We start from the raw sequence: 19,580 nt of genomic DNA on the forward strand, positions 1-19,580 counted from the left end.
CCACTGCAGCAGTAATGTGCATACTGACGCAGGTCACAGGTCAACAAAGGCCTGCCCTTTAGCAGCAGTGACCTTTCCAAACCCTCGGACTCTTGAGACGCAGCATTTGCGTCACAGGTTGTGTTTCCACTCACATGACGGCTCTATTTCTGTCCAACGGGGTTAGAAAACAAACCAGACACCAGTCAGGAGGTTTTGTTTGTAGAAAAAAATAGTTTATATCGTGCAGTTGGTTCTGAAGTGATTCAACTCAAACATTAAAACAAGTCCTTTCCCCGTCACATGAAAAACACTCTCTACAAGCAGCACACAAACCAGTATTTACACAAACATGATAAAATAGAACTCTGATCTGTGTGTCAGACAGGTGCAACCTGAAGGCTTCAGGGCGGAGCTTATGTCCTGACTGACAGGTGAAGGTGCTGCCAGCCAGTTCAGCCCCTTTTCGTACAAACTGGATAAACATGTTAGCTTTTAAAAAGAACACCTTATGGACTAAAGATATTGCACACTTTGCCGTATATTTCAGGTTGAACTCTTGAGTCCAGGATTGTTCCCTTAACAATACCGAGAGCACCGCATGTGTAACATGGAGAAAGAAAAAGAAAGCTCCCTAATAAAGCAAAATAAAAGATGGGTTAGTTTACAGCACATTTACTACTTTGACCCTCCCTTTATTCTTAGAATAATAGTAACGTGGTGACTTGTTGCTCCATATTAACCACAGTTCTATAGATTGAGTTAAACATTGATTTTTTCTGTTGCATTGAACTCATCTCGAGGTGTTCGGAGGTGCAAACGACCTGCTGCCCTCACCCTGACCGGTGGAACATGAACACTAAGGACCATCGACAGATAATACAACTTCAACTACATTACGGCCTTGATTTCTCCTCATTTTCCAAATATTACAATCTGACTTTTCCCCTTTGTGACATTTCATCACCCATCTTCAGGTTGTAGACTGGTGAGCGTATCGATCCTTTTAAAACAAACATTTTTCCCCACTTTTTTTTAAACATACTAAACAATTACTAATTGGCAAATGTCACACTGATAAAAATTAAACTAAACTCCTCTGCAGAAATGTCTTCTTTTTGTCGTAGATTACTTTCTCAGTAGTTAGACCGGAGTCTTTAGTATGGAGCTTTAAAAAAAAAAAAAATTAAACTTATATAACAAAGAGAAGAGGAACATTTAACTTTAGCAATACTGCGAATATAGTCTTTATCACCACACTGCTGACTTCAGTAACTTTCTAAAAGGCTCCAATCGACTTCTAACGGCATCCTGAGCCAGCCGATGCACGACATTCTGACTACACATCCTGAAATCTACCTTTGGAAGATGTGCTTGTAACGAGTCTTCCCGAAGCAGCTTTACATACACAACAAAAAAAGGGGCGGAGGCGTCTACGGGTGTGACCTGTGAACTCTGGTATCACCAACAGGCACCCAGCCTGATCCACAGCTCCGATAACGGAAAGAAAGTGAAGGAGGAACATCTCGCAGTTTGTTTCTAGCACCACTGCGAGAACAAGCTGGTGCATCAGTTATATATATATATATATATATATATATATATATACACCTTTATGTAAATATATAATTAAAAAAATAATAAAGTAGACATGAAACTTGAGCATAAACTTGGTCGTTGGTGTAAGAAAGGCACTCCTCGCCCTCTCGCATTTCCCTCGTCCCGCCGGCTTCCCTCCGCGCTACGTCTGGTGTATTTTGTGGAACATGAGCTCCTGGGGGATGGCCGTCTCTTCGCCGTGAACCAGCGCAGCGCGCCGCATGAACGCAGAGACCATCTGCTTCACCACCTCGTCGAAGAAGACGTGAGCCAGATGGGAATGGAGGAGCGAGCGAAACTCGAAAGAGATCTGAGGAGAGGATTCAAATATGAATAAAGCTGAATATATATATGTATAACCACAAACACATCTTTTTGCATGTGAGCACATGGCGTCTGCTTACGGAGAAATCCACAGTGGAAGTACGGGGATATCCCTGGAGGCCGGGGCTGAAACGCCAAACCGTCTCCAAGTGGTTGAACAGTCTGCCCTCTGAACAGGAAGCCTGACAAGACACAAGATTCCGAATGTACAACGCTGAATGTGGGAAACACACACACACACAACATTGAGCAGAAGGCATTTAGCGTACTTCAGTTTAAAGACGGCACAGCATATTTTACAAAGTGTAAAATATGAAGCTTCATCATGAAGCTGGTAAAAGGGTGATAAGATGAGATTAGACTAATCTTTGTTTTAGCCACTGAGTTTACAAGAAGCCATATTATATATAGAAGCATATATCTCTCTAATCGTTAGAGAGAGATGCTTCTTTTTTGATATATGGGCTTCTTGTAGAACTCACAGGTCCTCATTGCCATCAATTCCCATTTCACCAATCTTAACTACAAAATAAAGCTAAAACAAAGAGTTCCCTGGTGGTCATAATAAGGACAACGATGAGGATGATGATGATTACGACTGCATATTACAGAGACAGTGTCGTACCTTGACTAGGTGGGGGCATATCAAGGTGATTAGAGAGGTGTAGTTCTCCATCACCGGCGGGAAGCCCACGGCCAGTTTGGCCTTGCAGAATCCTGCTCGCTGGAACACCACCTCAGACTTCTTGCACCAGGGGACAAAGTGGCGGTACTCTTCCACTCCGGCCACCACGTCATAAATCTCCTGCATGGAATACCTGGAAAGTGGAGGGCGGACAGTGAAAGAGCCGTAAGCTCGTACGGCGCCCGAACCACAGGAAGCACGGGGCGCCCGCCGCCCGTTATGCAACATTACAACACTCAACAAGGCTCATGACCCGGTGGAGTCGGAAGTGGGTCAATGAGGAAGCGCGGGGGGCGGGGGGGGTGATTGCGCGAGGCAGAAAGGATTAAAGACTAGGAATTTAAGAGTACTGATGTAATAAATGAGGATGTTGCCCACACCAGCTTTTATACGGATGGTGTCGCACCAGCTGAAGGGAAATAGCTGCAGCAGCCGCCTGAGTCTATTTATACAGTCAGATTTAATGAGTACAACCTCTATCGGACATTTAGTGCGTCATGCAGGATTGCGTGTCTGGAGCCTCGGGCGGGGCACCGGCATTAAACCCATTACTGACACGATAAAGGAAGATTTGTCATTGTTGAGACCGAGAACACAACTTTTTTTCAGAATACACAACTACTTGCAATGAGTTGTTTTTAAAAATAAGTGCGTTTTAAAATGATAAATTCAGACCACGACTTAGCATTGTAGCAACATCAACATGTTGACAGTGCAAAGCTGACTGTATTAAAATTGGGTTTGGCGTACATTGGATATTTGCACATTATTGATTAAAGTTATTGCATTTGCACAATTTGCACTATGACCTTTGTTCTGCGATTTGAAGATAAACATATAAACAATAAAGTTAATTCATCAAATCTCTTTGAAAGGGTTAAACGATTACATTTGAATGTACTGTACTAAAGGGGATAAAACCCCTTGTGGTGATGTGGCTTTCTACGCGGCGTAAAGGCGAGCTCACCCGATGATGCGTCTCTCCGAGTACTCCTTCCTCTTGGAGAAGGAGTCGGTCAGGTTGAAGAAGCTCCGCGCGGGCAACACGGCGCGGATCCCTGGCGTGGCGGCGCCCAGCAGTGAAGGAGCGCGAGTCATCAGGATCCCACATGACGACAGGTATCTAGACACAAAAACAAACAAGTCAGTGAGAAACCCCGAAACAGGGGACGGCAACAGGCTGGATTCTGTTGTTTCTCCACATGTTAAAAATCGACAATTCAGTCGTTTTATGGCCTCGGGGAAATCTCATGATCCACAGCCACAAAACGCCCAGGCCCTCCCTCAATTTGAAAAATAAGTTTAGAGCACTCCAACCCAATTGAGTTAAACCTGCCCGACTCGTAGGACTTTGTTTTTCCCTCAGGGGAAAGGTAGCAAATACGAATGGAAATGAGGTAACTAGCTTACTATAATCACACAAGACATTTTCCACAAAGAGTGGGGAAGACAGTGGCCAGTCTTTATAAAAAGGTTAATTACAATAGTGGGTCAATGGTAAGTATCTGGTTGATTTTTTACATTTTAGAAACCCCATACAGATGGAGTTTGTGTAATGGATGGATTAATTATCAATGTGAAAGTTGGTTCTTGGAATTTGCGCCTTGGTAATGTTAAATGTTGTTGTCTCTTTTAATTAACCACGCAATCAATCAACCATCAAAATAATACATTGCCAGTTGCATTGCTTCTTCTGTGAAATCACAAATAGTCGGAATCCAATAATCCATGTGAACAAATTGATTTGTAACCTCCACACGAACTATGACCAGCAACTCAGACACAGCGGGGTCAGTGTCACCCTAAACGAGGTGAGACATTATCGATGTCGTAGTTATCCAACACCCATTAAACGTGTTCTGTGCATCTCATGAGGTGATGCTTCGAATTCCTGTTCTTCAAACTGGCCAAATTTCACGCAAACTGGCCAAATCCACGCAAGTTGTAAGGGATGCAGACTCTTGAGAAGTTGGGGGAAAGGAGGAGGGGGGGGGGGGCTTTGGCAGTTAAAGCACGCAGATGCAGAGAAAATGGTCGTTTGCCCACACGTTTTAAGAGCTCACGTAACCTGCCGGGATTTTAAGGCAGAGTCTTAAATGGAGCCGTGTTCCTCAAGACGGAAAAACATTGTCCTACGTGGTGGTTTTTAAACCCCCGACCGTAATGCGTGTCCAGAGGTATTGGAAGGTGAAGCAGCGGTTACAGGTTTAAGACAAAATGCCTGACATGCAGACCGTGTGGAATGTAGCAGATCCTTTCCGACGTTGCATTCTTTCAGTGAGAAATATTTCAACATTACGTTACACTGGCCCTCATTGTATTGACGGACATGACCTAGTGTTACGTGTACTTCTAGTGCTCTTAGGTCCATCGATGCTGGTGACAATATTTCAACAGAAGAGTTAAACTGACAGCAGGGTCCGTTAGGATGTTTTGAGGAATCCCAAGTACATCAAGTGTAACTTAACGTCAACGTGTGTATGCGCATCACCGAGAGTGAGCATGTGGATTAGCCTTTAAGTAACGTTAGCTAATATAGTGGCGTTAAACGTTGCTAGCTCACGTCGGCTAACGGTTTGTTATGGTCGGCTTTTACTTTTTTTCTTTTACTTTCCAGTTTAAGTCCAGATGTAAACCATCAAATTCCTTACCTCACGCTGTTCTTGGTCTGTATTTCTCGGCTGGCGGTCAGAGGTAACTTTTTGATGCAATCAGCTACTCTTCTCAGGCTCCGGCTCCCTCTCGCCATTGTGTCTTTCTTTGACGAATTTCTCCGGGTGGTCGAGCAAGCGGCACCCAGAGCTTTATCCCGCCCCCTCCCCCAACGACGTCGCTCACTTCCCAGAATGTCGGGCAGCCATTGGACGAGCCGTGCTACCCCCGATGGCTCTTATTGGCCGGTACCGTGGTTCGTCAATTGGCCGCTGCTGACGCGTGTGATTCGTGCGCGTAATAGCGCGCACACGCTGGAATGTCACGGGATTGTTGGCTCATGTTTACCTTGTAGACTCAAAGCTCAAAGTGGTTTTAGATGATTCACACACACACACACACACCGTTAGGTCATTATCGAACGGCTTTTCATACGTTGTCCATCTCTTCCACAGTTCATCAATTATACTATTTAGTTTGTTCATTTATTTAGTTTTTTTCAAAAGCAAACCCAGTAATATTCCTGAGGGGAAAGCCCACCCTGAAGGGACAGAAGAAGGCATTTAGGTCAGAGAACGAGGTGCATCTAAAGTGGATTAGGGACATAAATAAAATGTATATTTAGGATTAAAAACTGGAGGATCAGCTGCAGCAGATCATCAACTGAGTTTGGAGAGGCCTAAAACCATTTGTGGCAATAAGGAACCAGACTCCCAGCCTGGAGGACCGAAATGTGGGTGATTGATGTGAACAAATTCTTCAGCATGTTTGATCAGTCATCCTCCCCTCCCCCAATCCAGTTCTTCCGCCTCCTGCAGGGCCCCTTCCTCTACACCTTCTGCATATTGATCCACCTCGAACCCCCTTCCCCCAACACCCAGCTCTCTTCCACCGTGCACATACACTGCATTCACTTGTAAAATGTATTACAAATAAGTACCCATTGCAGTAAAATATTCCCTGGCAGGGTTTTACTTTTAAGTGTGATGTTTCTCAATTAATATGACTTCCCCATTAGTATTAATGTTGGAACAGGTTTTGGGTTTAAATGTAATTACTGCTATATACCTTTATATACCAATCAAACAATAATGTCATTATTTTCAGGGAAAAACCACCACCAACAAAATTATCATAAATTAATGGTTAAATAGTAGCACACAAGTTAATTAAAGTCAAACACATATTTTACAACAATGAATGCAGTAATGATAATCCACTCATGTAATACACACACACTCAACATTTTTCTGTTTTGGGTAGTTATACTTTTAATATTATAATAATAAGGGAAAATATATTTTCTTTACTATTAATATTATTAGACCTTTAGTTGTAATGTAGTACTACATTACAAGTGTAGTATTACATTACAAATAAAGGTCATTGAATATTTAATTCGGTGACAAATGACCTAAAAACTCGGCCAAAAAGAGTACACTGCCCGATGGACAGCTTTACTTTCGAGATTTTGATGTAGATTTTCCCTAAAATACTCAACACGTTTGCATTTATTATTTGTTTTTATTTATTTGTGCCAATAAACAAAAAAAATCAACGTCTGTTTGACAAAACGATTAGAATCTGACGTAAGACAAGCGCGAGAAAGACGGAAGTCCGCCTCACCACACTTCCGGTCTCAGAGTCGAACAACCACCACCAAAATGGCGAAGATCGCCAAGACCCACGAAGGTAAATTATTTACCCAAAATAATGAAATAGCTGTTGTTTTGGAGTTACTTTATACACCAAGAAATTGCCAAGAAAGTATGCGGTAAATGTTGAAGTGTCTGAATCACATTCGGAAGTATTGGTTCCTTTTAGAGCGCGAGAAGCAGCAGGCCTCGAAACGACGCAACGCGGACGGCTTAGATAATGGCGCTGGATGCTAGCTGTTTAGCAGGCTAGTTAGCTACCGTCACCGTGCGCAATGTGCATTTTTCCATGCATGTTCATATACGTTATTTCGCCACCAGATTTATTGACGCGCTTAGTCAATCCTATGTTCAGTGCATCACTACTTCATAGTTACTCACGCTATTGACTTTAAATAATATTACGGCTACCATTTAGCTATCCCAGTTAGCATAGCGTCATTTTAACAACACCGCACGTTACACAATGGTTACGTTCGATTAAACAGTTAATGCTACCTATAGCTGCTTACCGCAACCGTTTTGCCGTTGTACCTAACGTGCATCGTTGTCAGTAGGAACTGGCGGAGACATTTTAAATTGTATATCACTTTCGAAATGTAACATCAACGGAGAAACGTGACGTTGGCCTGATGTTGAAAGCAGCTTTTTAAGTAACCATCTTATATTCTGATCGAAACAAATGACTTTTTTTATACAAATATAAATAAAATAGCGTGTTTGCTGGCCCCGTAATTTACAGATTATGTTTGGTAGGATTTCTGAAAATAGGAGTGCTGCGTTCCACCACGATATTAGTGCCTAAAAAAACGCACCATTTTATTTATTTTTTGTTAATCAAGCGACCGCGTCTAATGAAGATCATATATTACGAGCTCATTTGTTAATACATTAAGGAAATCTATATGTCCTGTGCTGGTGGAATGAAGAGTCAAGTAAAGTTAAAGTACCTAAAACGTGTAATGATGTACATTACTGGAGATCCTACACTTGCATTCCAACACAGATAATCATTACTGTTTTGGCGTGTCAGATATTTTAGCGTTTGTTAATCCTCACCCGCTGTTTGCTTATGTTTTCCTTTAGATATCGAGGCCCAGATCCTGGAGATCCAGGGGATGAAGGCGACCCTGCTCGAGGAAGGAGATCAGGGAGTAGGCCTCGATTCCACCGGCTTTTTTGACCAGGAGATCTATGGAGGTAGCGACAGCCGCTTTGCTGGATATGTCACTTCCATCGCTGCCAATGAACAGGAAGAAGTAAGTATTTTTATACGCAGGGCCCATTGTGGAAGAAATATTCAGATCCTGTGCTTAGTGAGCAAAGTACTTGCTAAGATGCATCCCACAGTTTTTTGTGGCCTTGACTGCTCCTTTTTGCATAGGAGCGTCTCGCCACTTTGAGATTTAACTAGACTCCTGTTTCTCTTTCCTTCTGCAGGATGATGAAGAGGATTCATCAACAAGCTTGTTGGGACAAAAGAAGCCAGGGTACCATGCACCAGTGGCGATACTTAATGCCATCCCGCAGTCAGATGAGCAAGTAAGTCTTAATTTATTGTGCATTGAATATTTTCCATCTGTGTTCTTGCTTTCAAATACATTCTTGTCGATGTGCTCTTATATAGTAGTATAAAAGCTATAAGCATCTTTCTCAACTCTTCTTTGAAACAGGCCTTTTTAGTATAAACATACACTTACACCCCATCTTTGTTTTGCAGTACGACCCATTTGCAGAGCATCGGCCAGCGAAGATTGCAGAGCGGGAAGATGAATACAAAGCCAGACGCAGACAGATGATCATCTCACCCGAGCGACTCGACCCCTTTGCAGATGGTAAATTTAGCAATTTTTGACTTCATCAGACCTTCCCCATTTTCTCCCCCTTTTCACGGCTCACGTTTTTTGTGACCCCCCCCATGACTGCCAATGTTTTCACACCAATAGCTGTTCCGTTTTAACCCTTCGACTACAATGCAATAGCTTGCCTCCCAGACTTGATGCCTTCCTGGTGGTCGATCCTCTGTGGTCCAAGAACATTTTGTGTCTTTGTACGAATGATTTATTGCCGGTTCCTTATATATAGTCTACATTCGTATCAACTTCCAAGCTTGCAGCCAACGACATTGTGGGCTCAAAGTTTATCTTCAGTGCTCTGGTTTGGAAAAATACTTCCATGATTATGTGTGAAGTGAATTTTTTTATTTGTGCGTGCAATAAAATACAATACGTCCACTGCAGGGTTACCATGCTTTTTTATGGGAGAGGTGGTTAGGTATTCGCTGTTTTCAAAGGGCAAATTACCATAACAAACGTGGGTTGCAGATGGGTTGTGTGTGAGTCGAAGGGTTAACATTCCCATTTGAGAGACCGCCAATATAATGTCGGGAAAGGGCAATGGCCCCCTTGTCGTATGTAGCCTGTGAGGATTGAGAGTACGTTTTGAGTGTTAGTTCTGGTGTAAGTCACCTGCCAGTGAAATTAGCTATATCATGCCGAGCTCAATACCTGATGACAAACTACAATCTGCTCATTTAACGACCGCGCTTCACCAGTCCCATGGCAGGTAGAAAGATGCCTGGTCATTTTTGAAGAAACCGCTCCTTGGGCCTTAGTGTAGGAAATGGCAGATATCAGGGTTAAAAGTAAATAAATCATTTTTCTCAGATTAAATGGCCCGAGTGCCTCTGGTTTGATAGTTAGGGCTTATCCAAAGCCTGCATGTAGAGAGAGATCTTGTACAAAGTTGTTGTGTAAATATATTTTTATTTTACAACTCTCTCTGTAAAATAGAAATATGTTATCAAGAAAATTGTGTACCACAATACCACAGGCCCATACTAACTGTCCCTAATTTCTCTCCTACAGCAGTACTGCTTTGCCAGTCCTGTACTGCACTCTGTTAAGGGTGCAGCAACTCATCCTGTGTAGGTTATGGGGAACACAGAACCTTGCACTTATCAGTTTGGTCAGGGTCCAGTGGCTGCTTGTTTGGGGCTTTGTGAGGGGAATCAGATGCAGCTGAGCTACAACAAACCTCAACCCCCAAGAGCCTCTATTTGGCTTATCAATTTTTTAAAAATTAAATTAAACGCCCCTTTCATTCGTAATGGAAAACTACTGCCCTAATGTTTGGGTAGTTATCTTTACCCATCAGTCACCTTGTTCTCCAAAGGAAGTCAAGATCTAAATTTATTTTCATTGGATAATTACCAGTGCTGGTATGACATGTCAATGGGGCTCTGGCATGTTGTATCCCCATATTTCTGATAGTTGGGTTAGATTCATCATATTTCTGCCTTATTATATTAGAATGCCAGAGTATACGTAATGGTAGTACCATTGCAAGATGTAATCTCAAAATCTTGACTTTATTTATATATGCTAGCATAAAAAAACATTGGGAATCAGGACCTCATGATCTCTATCATTTTCTTTTTCTATTTTTGTGGTTATGCCCCAAGACTTTTTTTTTTTGAGTTCCGTAAATCAATGCAACGCAGGTGGTATACTGTTGTGTGTGAGTTCAAACCCTTTTCCAAAGTGTTACTAATGGTAAAGAGACATTTTCTAGGCTTCTTTTCTGCCGGTTGAAGTCTGACTGCAGAGGGACCATGGCACTGAAAGTGTACGTATTCTGAAGAGCACAGCCCAGGACCCCTGCATCAGTGATGGCTATAACTTCTGAATCCACTTAAAGAAAACACCACAACCACAGCTCTTCTCTCTATGTATCTGCTTGTTTTTCAATAGAATGCTTTGACTGTATGTAAGAAAAGACAAATGTATACATGTAGGAATGCTTTGTGAATCAGCTGTTTATAACAGGAGTGTAAGTTAATCTGTTGGTTAAGAGAGTCAGGGTTAGCTGGCTGTGTTTGAGCTTGCTGTGTTGTAAAAACTCCGGTCCCCAGAGTGAATACTGATCAGTGTCCTTTGTTCTTGTTGGTGCTCTTTCGCGCAGGAGGCAAAACGCCGGATCCCAAGCTGCAGGTCAGGTCGTACGTGGACGTCATGTTGGAGCAAAACCTGTCCAAAGAGGAGGTGAGCAACCACCACCCTTTTTTTCTTTCTTTTTTTGCTGCAAGCTTTTTCCTTGCAACATTTGAAGTTTTAAGAGGTTTTTTTTCTTTTCCTAACTGTTATTTTTTGCTCGTAGAGGGAGATCCGTCTGCAGTTGGTAGAAAAGGCCAAAGCCGGGGACCTGAAAGTCGTCAACGGGTCTGCTGCCTCCGCAGCGGCCGCAAAACGCAAGCGTCGCTGGGATCAAACCGCCGACCAAACCCCCACTAATACCACACCCAAAAAGATGTCCAGCTGGGACCAGGCTGACTCCTCTGCTGAGGTGAGCTACTTGGGTTTCAGCCTCTTTGCTGCTTTTTTAGAATAACTGCAGCCTCGGTTTAATGTAATCATGTGGTACGAGATAATCCAGTAATGTGTGACTATTTGGACGTTGTTTTGTGGTCTACAACAAATCTGATGTTTCTTTGTTTCTGGCCCCTCGTAGACTCCAGGACACACCCCCGGACACACCCCCGCACACACACCCTCAAACAGCCGCTGGGATGAAACCCCCGGGCGCGCAAAGGGCAGTGAGACCCCAGGGGCCACTCCCAGCACCCGCATGTGGGACCCCACTCCCAGCCACACACCCGCCGGCGCCGCCACCCCCGGCAGGGGGGATACGCCTGGCCACGCCACCCCCGGCCACGGTGGAGCCACGGGAAGCGTACGCAAGAACCGCTGGGACGAAACCCCGAAGACCGAGAGGGAGACCCCGGGACACGGGAGCGGCTGGGCCGAGACGCCACGCACGGACAGAGGGGACGAGTCAGTGGGCGAGACCCCAACCCCGGGGGCCAGTAAGAGGAAGTCCCGGTGGGATGAGACCCCTGCCAGTCAGATGGGCTCCTCTACACCACTGCTGACCCCAGGAAAGACTCCCATCGGAACGCCAGCTATGAACATGGCTACGCCAACGCCAGGTAACAACGCCGCAAAGTTGTCGTTATGTCTTCCTCTCATTTCTGCTCCTTTTTTTTTTCTTACACATTACCACATGCTTAATGTCTGTCATGTATTGCATGTGTCCTTCATCTCATGCCTACTTTTGCTGTGTTTTTTTTTGTTCTCTTTAGGTCACCTGATGAGCATGACTCCAGAGCAGCTGCAGGCGTGGAGGTGGGAGAGGGAGATTGATGAGAGGAACCGGCCTCTGACAGACGATGAGCTCGATGCCATGTTCCCAGAGGGATACAAGGTGTGTGTCCCCCGTTTGAGTTAAATTCTAGTGACGTACATGTGGGTAAAAGGGTGGTATCAACTCACCAATGTTTCTTTTTTTGTTCTTCACAGGTTTTGCCTCCACCCGCCGGCTACGTGCCGATCCGCACTCCGGCCCGTAAGTTGTCAGCCACACCGACCCCCATTGGAGGCATGACGGGCTTCCACATGCAGGTGGAGGACCGCACCACCAAACAGATGAATGACCAGCCCTCAGGAAACCTGCCCTTCCTCAAACCTGATGACATCCAGTACTTTGACAAACTGCTGGTGAGCATCCTTTTTTTACACGCAACATGCGTAAAACCCACAGAATGGATCTTTGTCCCGTCTGAAGTTGTTTTTTGACTATTTTTTTAGGTGGAGGTGGATGAATCCACGCTGAGCCCCGAGGAGCAGAAGGAAAGAAAGATTATGAAGCTGCTGCTTAAGATTAAAAATGGAACACCGCCCATGAGAAAGGTTGGTCATCACTACTTTCCTTTTGAGTGCTCACATGATGTCACATTTCCTCCTTGTACCCCTCCTGTTCCAATCCTTGAATAAATCCCCCCAAAACTGTAGCCATAAAGCAAGATCCACACCCAGCACTGAGCCTGTATGTGGCTGCAGTGTGAATATTTCCTTGCTAAATGATCTCCTCTTGGAGGAGCTGCTGCTTTCAGTGGAGGTCGAAGTGTCGACAATCATGCTTCGCTGGGAGCGGCAGACAACAAAACATGTTTGCTGTTGAGACTAAAGTGTCTGTCTCTGGCTCTCTATTAACGATTGTTTCTCTTCTGCAGGCCGCTCTGCGTCAGATCACAGATAAAGCCCGTGAATTTGGGGCAGGTCCGCTGTTCAATCAGATCCTGCCGTTGCTCATGTCCCCCACTTTGGAGGACCAGGAGCGCCACCTGCTGGTTAAAGTCATTGACCGCATTCTCTACAAACTGGATGACTTGGTTCGACCATACGTACACAAGGTAGGCTGCGAGGATTAAAACAGGCCAGATTAATTTTTCTCTTGCGTGTTCAGAATTAACTGTCGTCTTTGTGTCCAGATCCTGGTGGTGATTGAGCCGCTGCTGATTGATGAGGACTACTACGCCAGAGTAGAAGGCAGAGAAATCATCTCTAACTTGGCAAAGGTACTTTTTCTTTCTTTTTTTAAAATTCAACTCTTCTCCCTGCGAACTATTCTCGCCTGTTCAACCGGTCCGTGGTTCGTATCAGGGCTAGTCGTTCGCTAGATGAACACCAACACGAGAGCCATCAGACCTGGCATTCATGTCTCTTCTGTTCTCAACCTGCACCCGTTGGTTACAATCAGACCCTCTCATTTAGCTATTTATTGCTCTGACGGGTATTATTTAGAAAGAGTGCTTCCTTCAGATATTTAACATGCCTCGAACTTCCTGTCCGCCCCAGGCTGCCGGCTTGGCCACCATGATCTCCACGATGCGACCCGATATCGACAACATGGACGAGTACGTCAGAAACACCACAGCCCGAGCCTTCGCCGTGGTGGCCTCCGCTCTGGGCATTCCCTCCCTCCTGCCTTTCCTCAAAGCTGTGTGTAAAAGCAAGAAGTCCTGGCAGGCCCGCCACACGGGCATCAAGATCGTGCAGCAGATCGCCATCCTCATGGGCTGCGCCATTCTGCCCCATCTTCGCAGCTTGGTGGAGATCATCGAACACGGTCAGTCGGGGGGTCGCATATGAAGGGGTTTCTAAAATGTTCCTGGATGTTTCATAAACACGGCCCTGCTGAAAATGCGTCCCCACTCTTGACTGTCGGGTTTTACTGCGTCGCCACAGGTCTGGTAGACGAGCAGCAGAAGGTGAGGACCATCAGCGCCCTCGCTATAGCTGCCCTCGCTGAAGCCGCTACGCCCTACGGTATCGAATCCTTCGACTCGGTCCTCAAGCCGCTCTGGAAGGGCATCAGACAACACAGAGGAAAGGTAAGATGCTTTTGGCGTCGCTGCAGCCGTCCGTAGAAATCACAAAAACTCATTAATCGTTATTGAAGTCGACATCCAACAATACTTGATCCGAATCTGTCTTCATTCTATTCCTCCCTCACTGCCACCAGGGTCTGGCTGCTTTCCTCAAAGCCATCGGCTACCTGATCCCACTGATGGACGCCGAGTATGCGAACTACTACACCAGAGAGGTGATGCTGATCCTCATCAGGGAGTTCCAGTCCCCTGACGAGGAGATGAAGAAGATTGTACTCAAGGTAATAACAATGTTTAGTTTTCTTTGGTTCTAGAGCCAAATTCCAAGCTCCCCCTAAATGACGACCAACTTCCTGCGACTCATTCTCGCCTGTTCAGCCGCTACGTGGTTGGGTCAGGGCTAGTACGTCGCTATAGAAACACCAGCACGAGAGTCAGCGGAGTGGATAATACGGTCCTCTCTGTTCTCACCCTGCACCCGTTGGTCACACCTCGGCTATCTACTTTCTGTTTGACCTCTGATGCCAGAGGTCTGACGCTTGAACCTCGTCGATGTGCCTCCTCTGAGCCGCTCTTGTCCTTTTTTTGTCTCGTAGGTGGTGAAGCAATGTTGTGGTACCGATGGTGTGGAAGCCAACTACATCAAGACAGAGATCCTGCCTCCCTTCTTCAAGCACTTCTGGCAGCACAGGATGGCTCTGGACAGACGCAACTACAGACAGGTGAGCCAACAGACCAAGAAGTCACTTCGAGGGGGACTTTGTTGGATGAGATTTGGATGATTTTCTGTCCTCGAACTGAGATTAATAGAAACTGCCTGTTTCGTTAAACGGTTTATTTAAACATGCAAATGTGTAGATCTAAAACACACTTGAATGATGCATTTATGGATGATCAAAAAAAATATTTAGAATATGTGACAAAACGAGCCGCTTCCTGCGAACTATTCTCGCCTGTTGAACCGGTCCGTGGTTCGTATCAGGGCTAGTCGTTCGCTAGATGAACACCAACACGAGAGCCATCAGACCTGGCATTCATGTCTCTTCTGTTCTCAACCTGCACCCGTTGGTTACAATAAAACCTCCACACTTTGTGCTTTATGGGAACTAATTGTTGCCACGGTTTCAACGCACACAGCCTGTCCAGGATGAGTTTTTTATTTTTTCTAGTTGTGTCTGGCTTTGCTCGATTTGAGCTTGTGCAAAAATGTGTTTGTACAGCAGACAGGCGCTGGGATATCAAAAAGTACTTTTAGATTATTATTTTTTTATGGGATCTCGAGGGCGTTTGTCCAGTACATGTCGTAACCGCCTTTCTCTTTTCCTCCCTGAACAGTTGGTGGACACCACAGTGGAGTTGGCCAACAAAGTGGGAGCTGCAGAGATCATCTCTCGCATCGTCGACGACCTGAAGGACGAGGCGGAGCAGTACAGAAAGATGGTGATGGAGACCATTGAGAAAATCATGGGCAACCTGGGCGCTGCCGACATCGACCACAAGCTGGAGGAGCAGCTGATCGACGGCATCCTGTACGCCTTCCAGGAACAGACCACAGAGGTGAGTGTGGCGGACGCTTTGAGGCGAGCTCCCCTCCAGGTTCTCACACAGCGGTTTGTTCATCCTTCGCCTTCTCGTCCTCCCGACAGGACTCTGTCATGCTCAACGGTTTCGGCACGGTGGTCAACGCCCTCGGGAAGCGCGTGAAGCCCTACCTGCCTCAGATCTGCGGTACGGTCCTCTGGCGTCTCAACAACAAGTCGGCCAAAGTCCGTCAGCAGGCCGCCGACCTGATCTCCCGCACCGCCGTGGTGATGAAGACCTGCCAGGAGGTGACCACGCGACTCAAAAGAGCATGTGACCAGGTGACGTTTAGCAGAAACTAACGGGTGTTGTGTTTGTCCGTCCCCGCAGGAGAAGCTCATGGGTCACTTGGGGGTGGTGCTGTACGAGTACCTGGGAGAGGAGTACCCCGAGGTGCTGGGTAGCATCCTGGGAGCGCTGAAGGCCATCGTCAACGTCATCGGTGCGTCATCCGCAACGTCTGCCGCCTCGTTCACGTTTCAGGGCCTAAAAGGAAACGTCTAAGCAGTTTTTTTTTTTTTGTTGCAGGAATGCACAAGATGACTCCACCAATCAAAGACCTGCTTCCTCGTTTGACCCCCATCCTGAAGAACAGGCACGAGAAGGTGCAGGAGAACTGCATCGACCTGGTGGGCCGCATCGCTGACAGGTCGGTGGCGCCTTTAACACCTTTAGTTATCAGAGTGAATTTACCTCGTTGGTATTTATCCTTGTTTTGCGGGGGCTAATCTCTCGTGTGTATTTCAGGGGGGCTGAATATGTGTCGGCCAGGGAATGGATGAGGATCTGTTTTGAGCTGCTGGAGCTGCTGAAGGCTCACAAAAAAGCCATCCGCAGAGCTACCGTCAACACGTTTGGTTACATCGCCAAAGCCATCGGGTGAGTGCCCAACGAGGTCGCCATGGATACGTAACATCATCTAGGCAGTCCTAAAATGTATAGCTGCTTCCAGCCACTGAAGGACACTGAAGAGGCTTTGAAGTAGCTCCATATCAGTTTAATAGATGATACTTAAATGGTTATTAAAATAACACCGCCCCCCTCTTTCCTCTCAGCCCCCACGACGTCCTGGCCACTCTGCTCAACAACCTGAAGGTCCAGGAGCGTCAGAACAGAGTCTGCACCACCGTGGCCATCGCCATCGTCGCCGAGACCTGTTCCCCGTTCACGGTGCTGCCGGCGCTCATGAACGAGTACCGCGTGCCGGAGCTCAACGTGCAGAACGGCGTGCTCAAGTCCCTCTCCTTTCTGTTCGAGTACATCGGCGAGATGGGCAAAGACTACATCTACGCCGTCACGCCGCTGCTGGAGGACGCCCTCATGGACCGGTGAGTGAAGACCAGCGGGTCTCTGGGCCCTCGAGCTCGAGTCCACGCCTTTTTTTTAAATTCCTTGTTCACGCCTTTTTAACCACGAACGCCGTGCTGCTGTGTCCCCCCCCCCCCGTGCAGAGACCTGGTCCACAGACAGACCGCCAGCGCCGTGGTCCAGCACATGTCTCTGGGCGTCTACGGCTTCGGCTGCGAGGACTCCCTCAACCACTTGCTCAACTACGTGTGGCCCAACGTGTTCGAGACGTCGCCTCACGTGATCCAGGCCGTCATGGGCGCCCTGGAGGGCCTGAGGGTCGCCATCGGGCCCTGCCGCATGCTGCAGTACTGCTTACAGGTAACGATGACCTGGGCGCTCGCGTCCACCCGTTGAACCTTTTTTTTTTTTAGCATTAAAACAGTTTGAAATAATCTGTCGCTCGTCTCTGCAGGGTTTGTTCCATCCGGCCAGGAAGGTGCGAGACGTCTACTGGAAGATTTACAACTCCATCTACATCGGCTCGCAGGACGCGCTCATCGCTCACTACCCACAGGTCTACAACGACGAGAAGAACATGTACGTCCGCTACGAGCTGGACTACGCCTTGTAAATACCCGCCCTCGTGCTCTCCACTGTCCTCCCAGATCTCGGCCCCAGGCCCCCGTTTCTATTTAGCAGCCCGTAATGTTTCCCAGGGTGCAACAGTCCAACACAGGCCGCATTCGGCCTCTGTTTGACGCCACTTTAAAGCACCCGAATTGAAGAATAAGCATGATCTTAGGAGAAATAAGAGGAACATTGTAGATGTATTTTTTTTCTTTTATTTCTTTTTTACTCTGAGTGTTTGCTGTAAGGAAAGGCCCAGTTCAGACGAGCCTTGATTTAAAGAAAGCGGAGCAAGTCGTCACCTTTTAAATATTTGGATCATTCTTCTGTTTGTGTAATTATAGGCCTGTGTACCGGCTGCTTCCTTTACACACCCTCTGCCAGTTTCACACCTCTGTTCTTATTAGATCGTTGCTTTATTTAACCGAATAAAATGTTTGTGTATAAAAATCCAATTTCTGTTTGTCAACGTTTTTCTTTTATTTAGACCACTTGAGCTCCGTGGGAGGCAGCACCACAGCCTCCTTTCATGCTCTGCTCTACAAGCTTTTTAATATTTGAAGTACCAGAGCTGAACTTTTTACCCCATTAAGTATTTAATTTTTAGCACACACATATATATATATATATATATATATATATATATATACACGTATTATGATGTATTGTAAACTACGGTTAGCATTTTATTCTTTTCCTTATAAATCACATCTGTATTCTCCTGTGCCCAGAAGTGGAAGAAGTGCTCCACCATAGTACCACAACCAGAAATAGGTCAGAATAGATTTCTCAAAGTATTAATAGAATGTTTTTAACATGGTGTCTTTCATGGAGAATACTATGCTTTTAAAGGTACGGTGTAGGGTCTGGTGGTGAGTCAGCAGATTTCAACCAACATTAATTACACGTTATGAATATTATTTGTTCCAATAGACGCCGGCCCTCAAACTCATGATCGTAAATCTAATCTGACAGCTGGTGGAAGAACATTTGGAAAACTGTTTTTTAGACGAATGCAAATTTCTCGTCTACTTTTATTTTTGTTGAAACATGCTCGAATTAAGAACTCAAATATTTCCCCTTGAATTGCAACGGCGTAGAAGTGAGAAGTACCTTACAGATGTTCTCAGGAATATTCTTTAAATGTGGTTATTTAACACAACTGCATTTGCAGAGGTTGCGCACATGTTTGTTTATTCATCATTGGTTCATCTTTGCAGATGTGTCACTCTTTGGAGATGAATGTAGGGTAAAAAAAAAGGCTTTTATGTTAAAGGGGAATTACCATCATTGCAGCGTCGCCCCTCCATCGCACTGTTAGGGGGAAAAATCGGGAACTCACTCGGAACTGAAAAACAAACATGCATGAACGCTCGCAGACTCACAATGGAAAGAAAAGCACCCCCCCCACACACACACACACACCCATTCAATCACCACTGCTGCAGAGCCAGCTCTGTGTGCACTGACCCAGATTCCACCGGCACAATCTGGGTCGGCTAATCCGAGGAGGAAGTGTGTGTGAGCAGCAGCAGGAGAGGGATTTCCCTGCAAAACAACTGGCAAATATCTGTTGGTGGTGTGTTTGATGATCACAAGCCTGTGTATTTAGAACTTATCCACGGCTCTCGATTAGTCCCCTTAGGTCGAGCAGCAGTGGATCTGACCCCGGTCGCGTGTTCCTGCGGCCTTCTGCCGGCCGAGCTAAACGCTAACGTTAGCCTGGTAATGTGTTCATTTACATTTAAAAAAAGTTCTCTGCATGGTTTCATTGGTGAATCGGCACTTTAAAACTAAAGGGAGCGTCGTTACTTGTGCAGGTATTTTAAAAGAATGCATCCTGTGGGGATCATGAATGTGTGACTCATTTACAGAGTTATTTGTGAGGATTGAAGGAACTGGACTGAACTGGAAGGATTGGATGTTTTTATCTTTCAGACACAATAAGGAGCCTCTTCGG

The 19,580-nt window shown here is 45.8% G+C and overlaps 3 protein-coding genes across 5 annotated transcripts in view; 1 reads left to right on the forward strand and 2 right to left on the reverse strand.

Moving 5' to 3' along the window:
• LOC119228777 (beta/gamma crystallin domain-containing protein 1-like) overlaps positions 1-19,580 on the reverse strand; it is a 244,007-nt gene that overhangs the window by 166,259 nt on the left and 58,168 nt on the right. The window lies entirely within an intron of this gene.
• On the reverse strand, positions 260-5,397 carry coq10b (coenzyme Q10B). Its single transcript, XM_037488408.2, has 5 exons — positions 5,239-5,397; positions 3,555-3,710; positions 2,528-2,720; positions 1,983-2,084; positions 260-1,888 (listed from the first exon to the last, which is right to left on the reverse strand). The coding sequence occupies exons 1-5, from the start codon at positions 5,334-5,336 to the stop codon at positions 1,721-1,723; spliced, it is 717 nt and encodes a 238-aa protein (XP_037344305.2). The 5' UTR covers positions 5,337-5,397; the 3' UTR covers positions 260-1,720.
• On the forward strand, positions 6,830-18,075 carry sf3b1 (splicing factor 3b, subunit 1). 3 transcript variants are annotated; one of them, XM_037487987.2, is made up of 24 exons: positions 6,830-6,931; positions 7,981-8,153; positions 8,335-8,436; positions 8,615-8,729; positions 10,858-10,937; positions 11,053-11,238; positions 11,404-11,881; positions 12,035-12,156; positions 12,252-12,449; positions 12,540-12,641; positions 12,965-13,144; positions 13,223-13,309; positions 13,590-13,860; positions 13,980-14,125; positions 14,257-14,403; positions 14,719-14,844; positions 15,458-15,679; positions 15,769-15,951; positions 16,034-16,145; positions 16,232-16,352; positions 16,451-16,582; positions 16,759-17,031; positions 17,155-17,371; positions 17,466-18,075. In XM_037487987.2, exons 1-24 carry the CDS (start codon positions 6,904-6,906, stop codon positions 17,622-17,624), a joined length of 3,960 nt encoding a protein of 1,319 aa, XP_037343884.1. In that variant the 5' UTR covers positions 6,830-6,903; the 3' UTR covers positions 17,625-18,075. The 3 variants fall into 3 exon arrangements, with proteins under 3 accessions (XP_037343884.1, XP_037343887.1, XP_037343885.1); XM_037487988.2 differs by lacking the exons at positions 6,830-6,931; positions 7,981-8,153; positions 8,335-8,436; positions 8,615-8,729 and adding an exon at positions 8,749-10,521; XM_037487990.2 differs by lacking the exons at positions 10,858-10,937; positions 11,053-11,238; positions 11,404-11,881; ... (15 more) ...; positions 17,155-17,371; positions 17,466-18,075 and adding an exon at positions 9,762-10,360.

This window comes from Pungitius pungitius, chromosome 10, assembly GCF_949316345.1.
Source record: "Pungitius pungitius chromosome 10, fPunPun2.1, whole genome shotgun sequence".
Lineage (NCBI taxonomy): Eukaryota > Metazoa > Chordata > Actinopteri > Perciformes > Gasterosteidae > Pungitius > Pungitius pungitius.

What these genes read in the sequence shown, in the direction of transcription:
- coq10b (XM_037488408.2), bottom strand. Translation starts at nt 5,336, where the DNA reads ATGGCGAGAGGGAGCCGGAGCCTGAGAAGAGTAGCTGATTGCATCAAA. An exon ending in TCGGAGAGACGCATCATCGG is followed by an intron (nt 2,721 to 3,554) that starts GTGAGCTCGCCT and finishes TCCACTTTCCAG; the next exon opens with GTATTCCATGCAGGAGATTT. An exon ending in TATGCCCCCACCTAGTCAAG is followed by an intron (nt 2,085 to 2,527) that starts GTACGACACTGT and finishes GTGTCTTGTCAG; the next exon opens with GCTTCCTGTTCAGAGGGCAG.
- sf3b1 (XM_037487987.2), top strand. Translation starts at nt 6,904, where the DNA reads ATGGCGAAGATCGCCAAGACCCACGAAG. An exon ending in TCAGACAACACAGAGGAAAG is followed by an intron (nt 14,126 to 14,256) that starts GTAAGATGCTTT and finishes CACTGCCACCAG; the next exon opens with GGTCTGGCTGCTTTCCTCAA. An exon ending in ACAGACGCAACTACAGACAG is followed by an intron (nt 14,845 to 15,457) that starts GTGAGCCAACAG and finishes CTCCCTGAACAG; the next exon opens with TTGGTGGACACCACAGTGGA.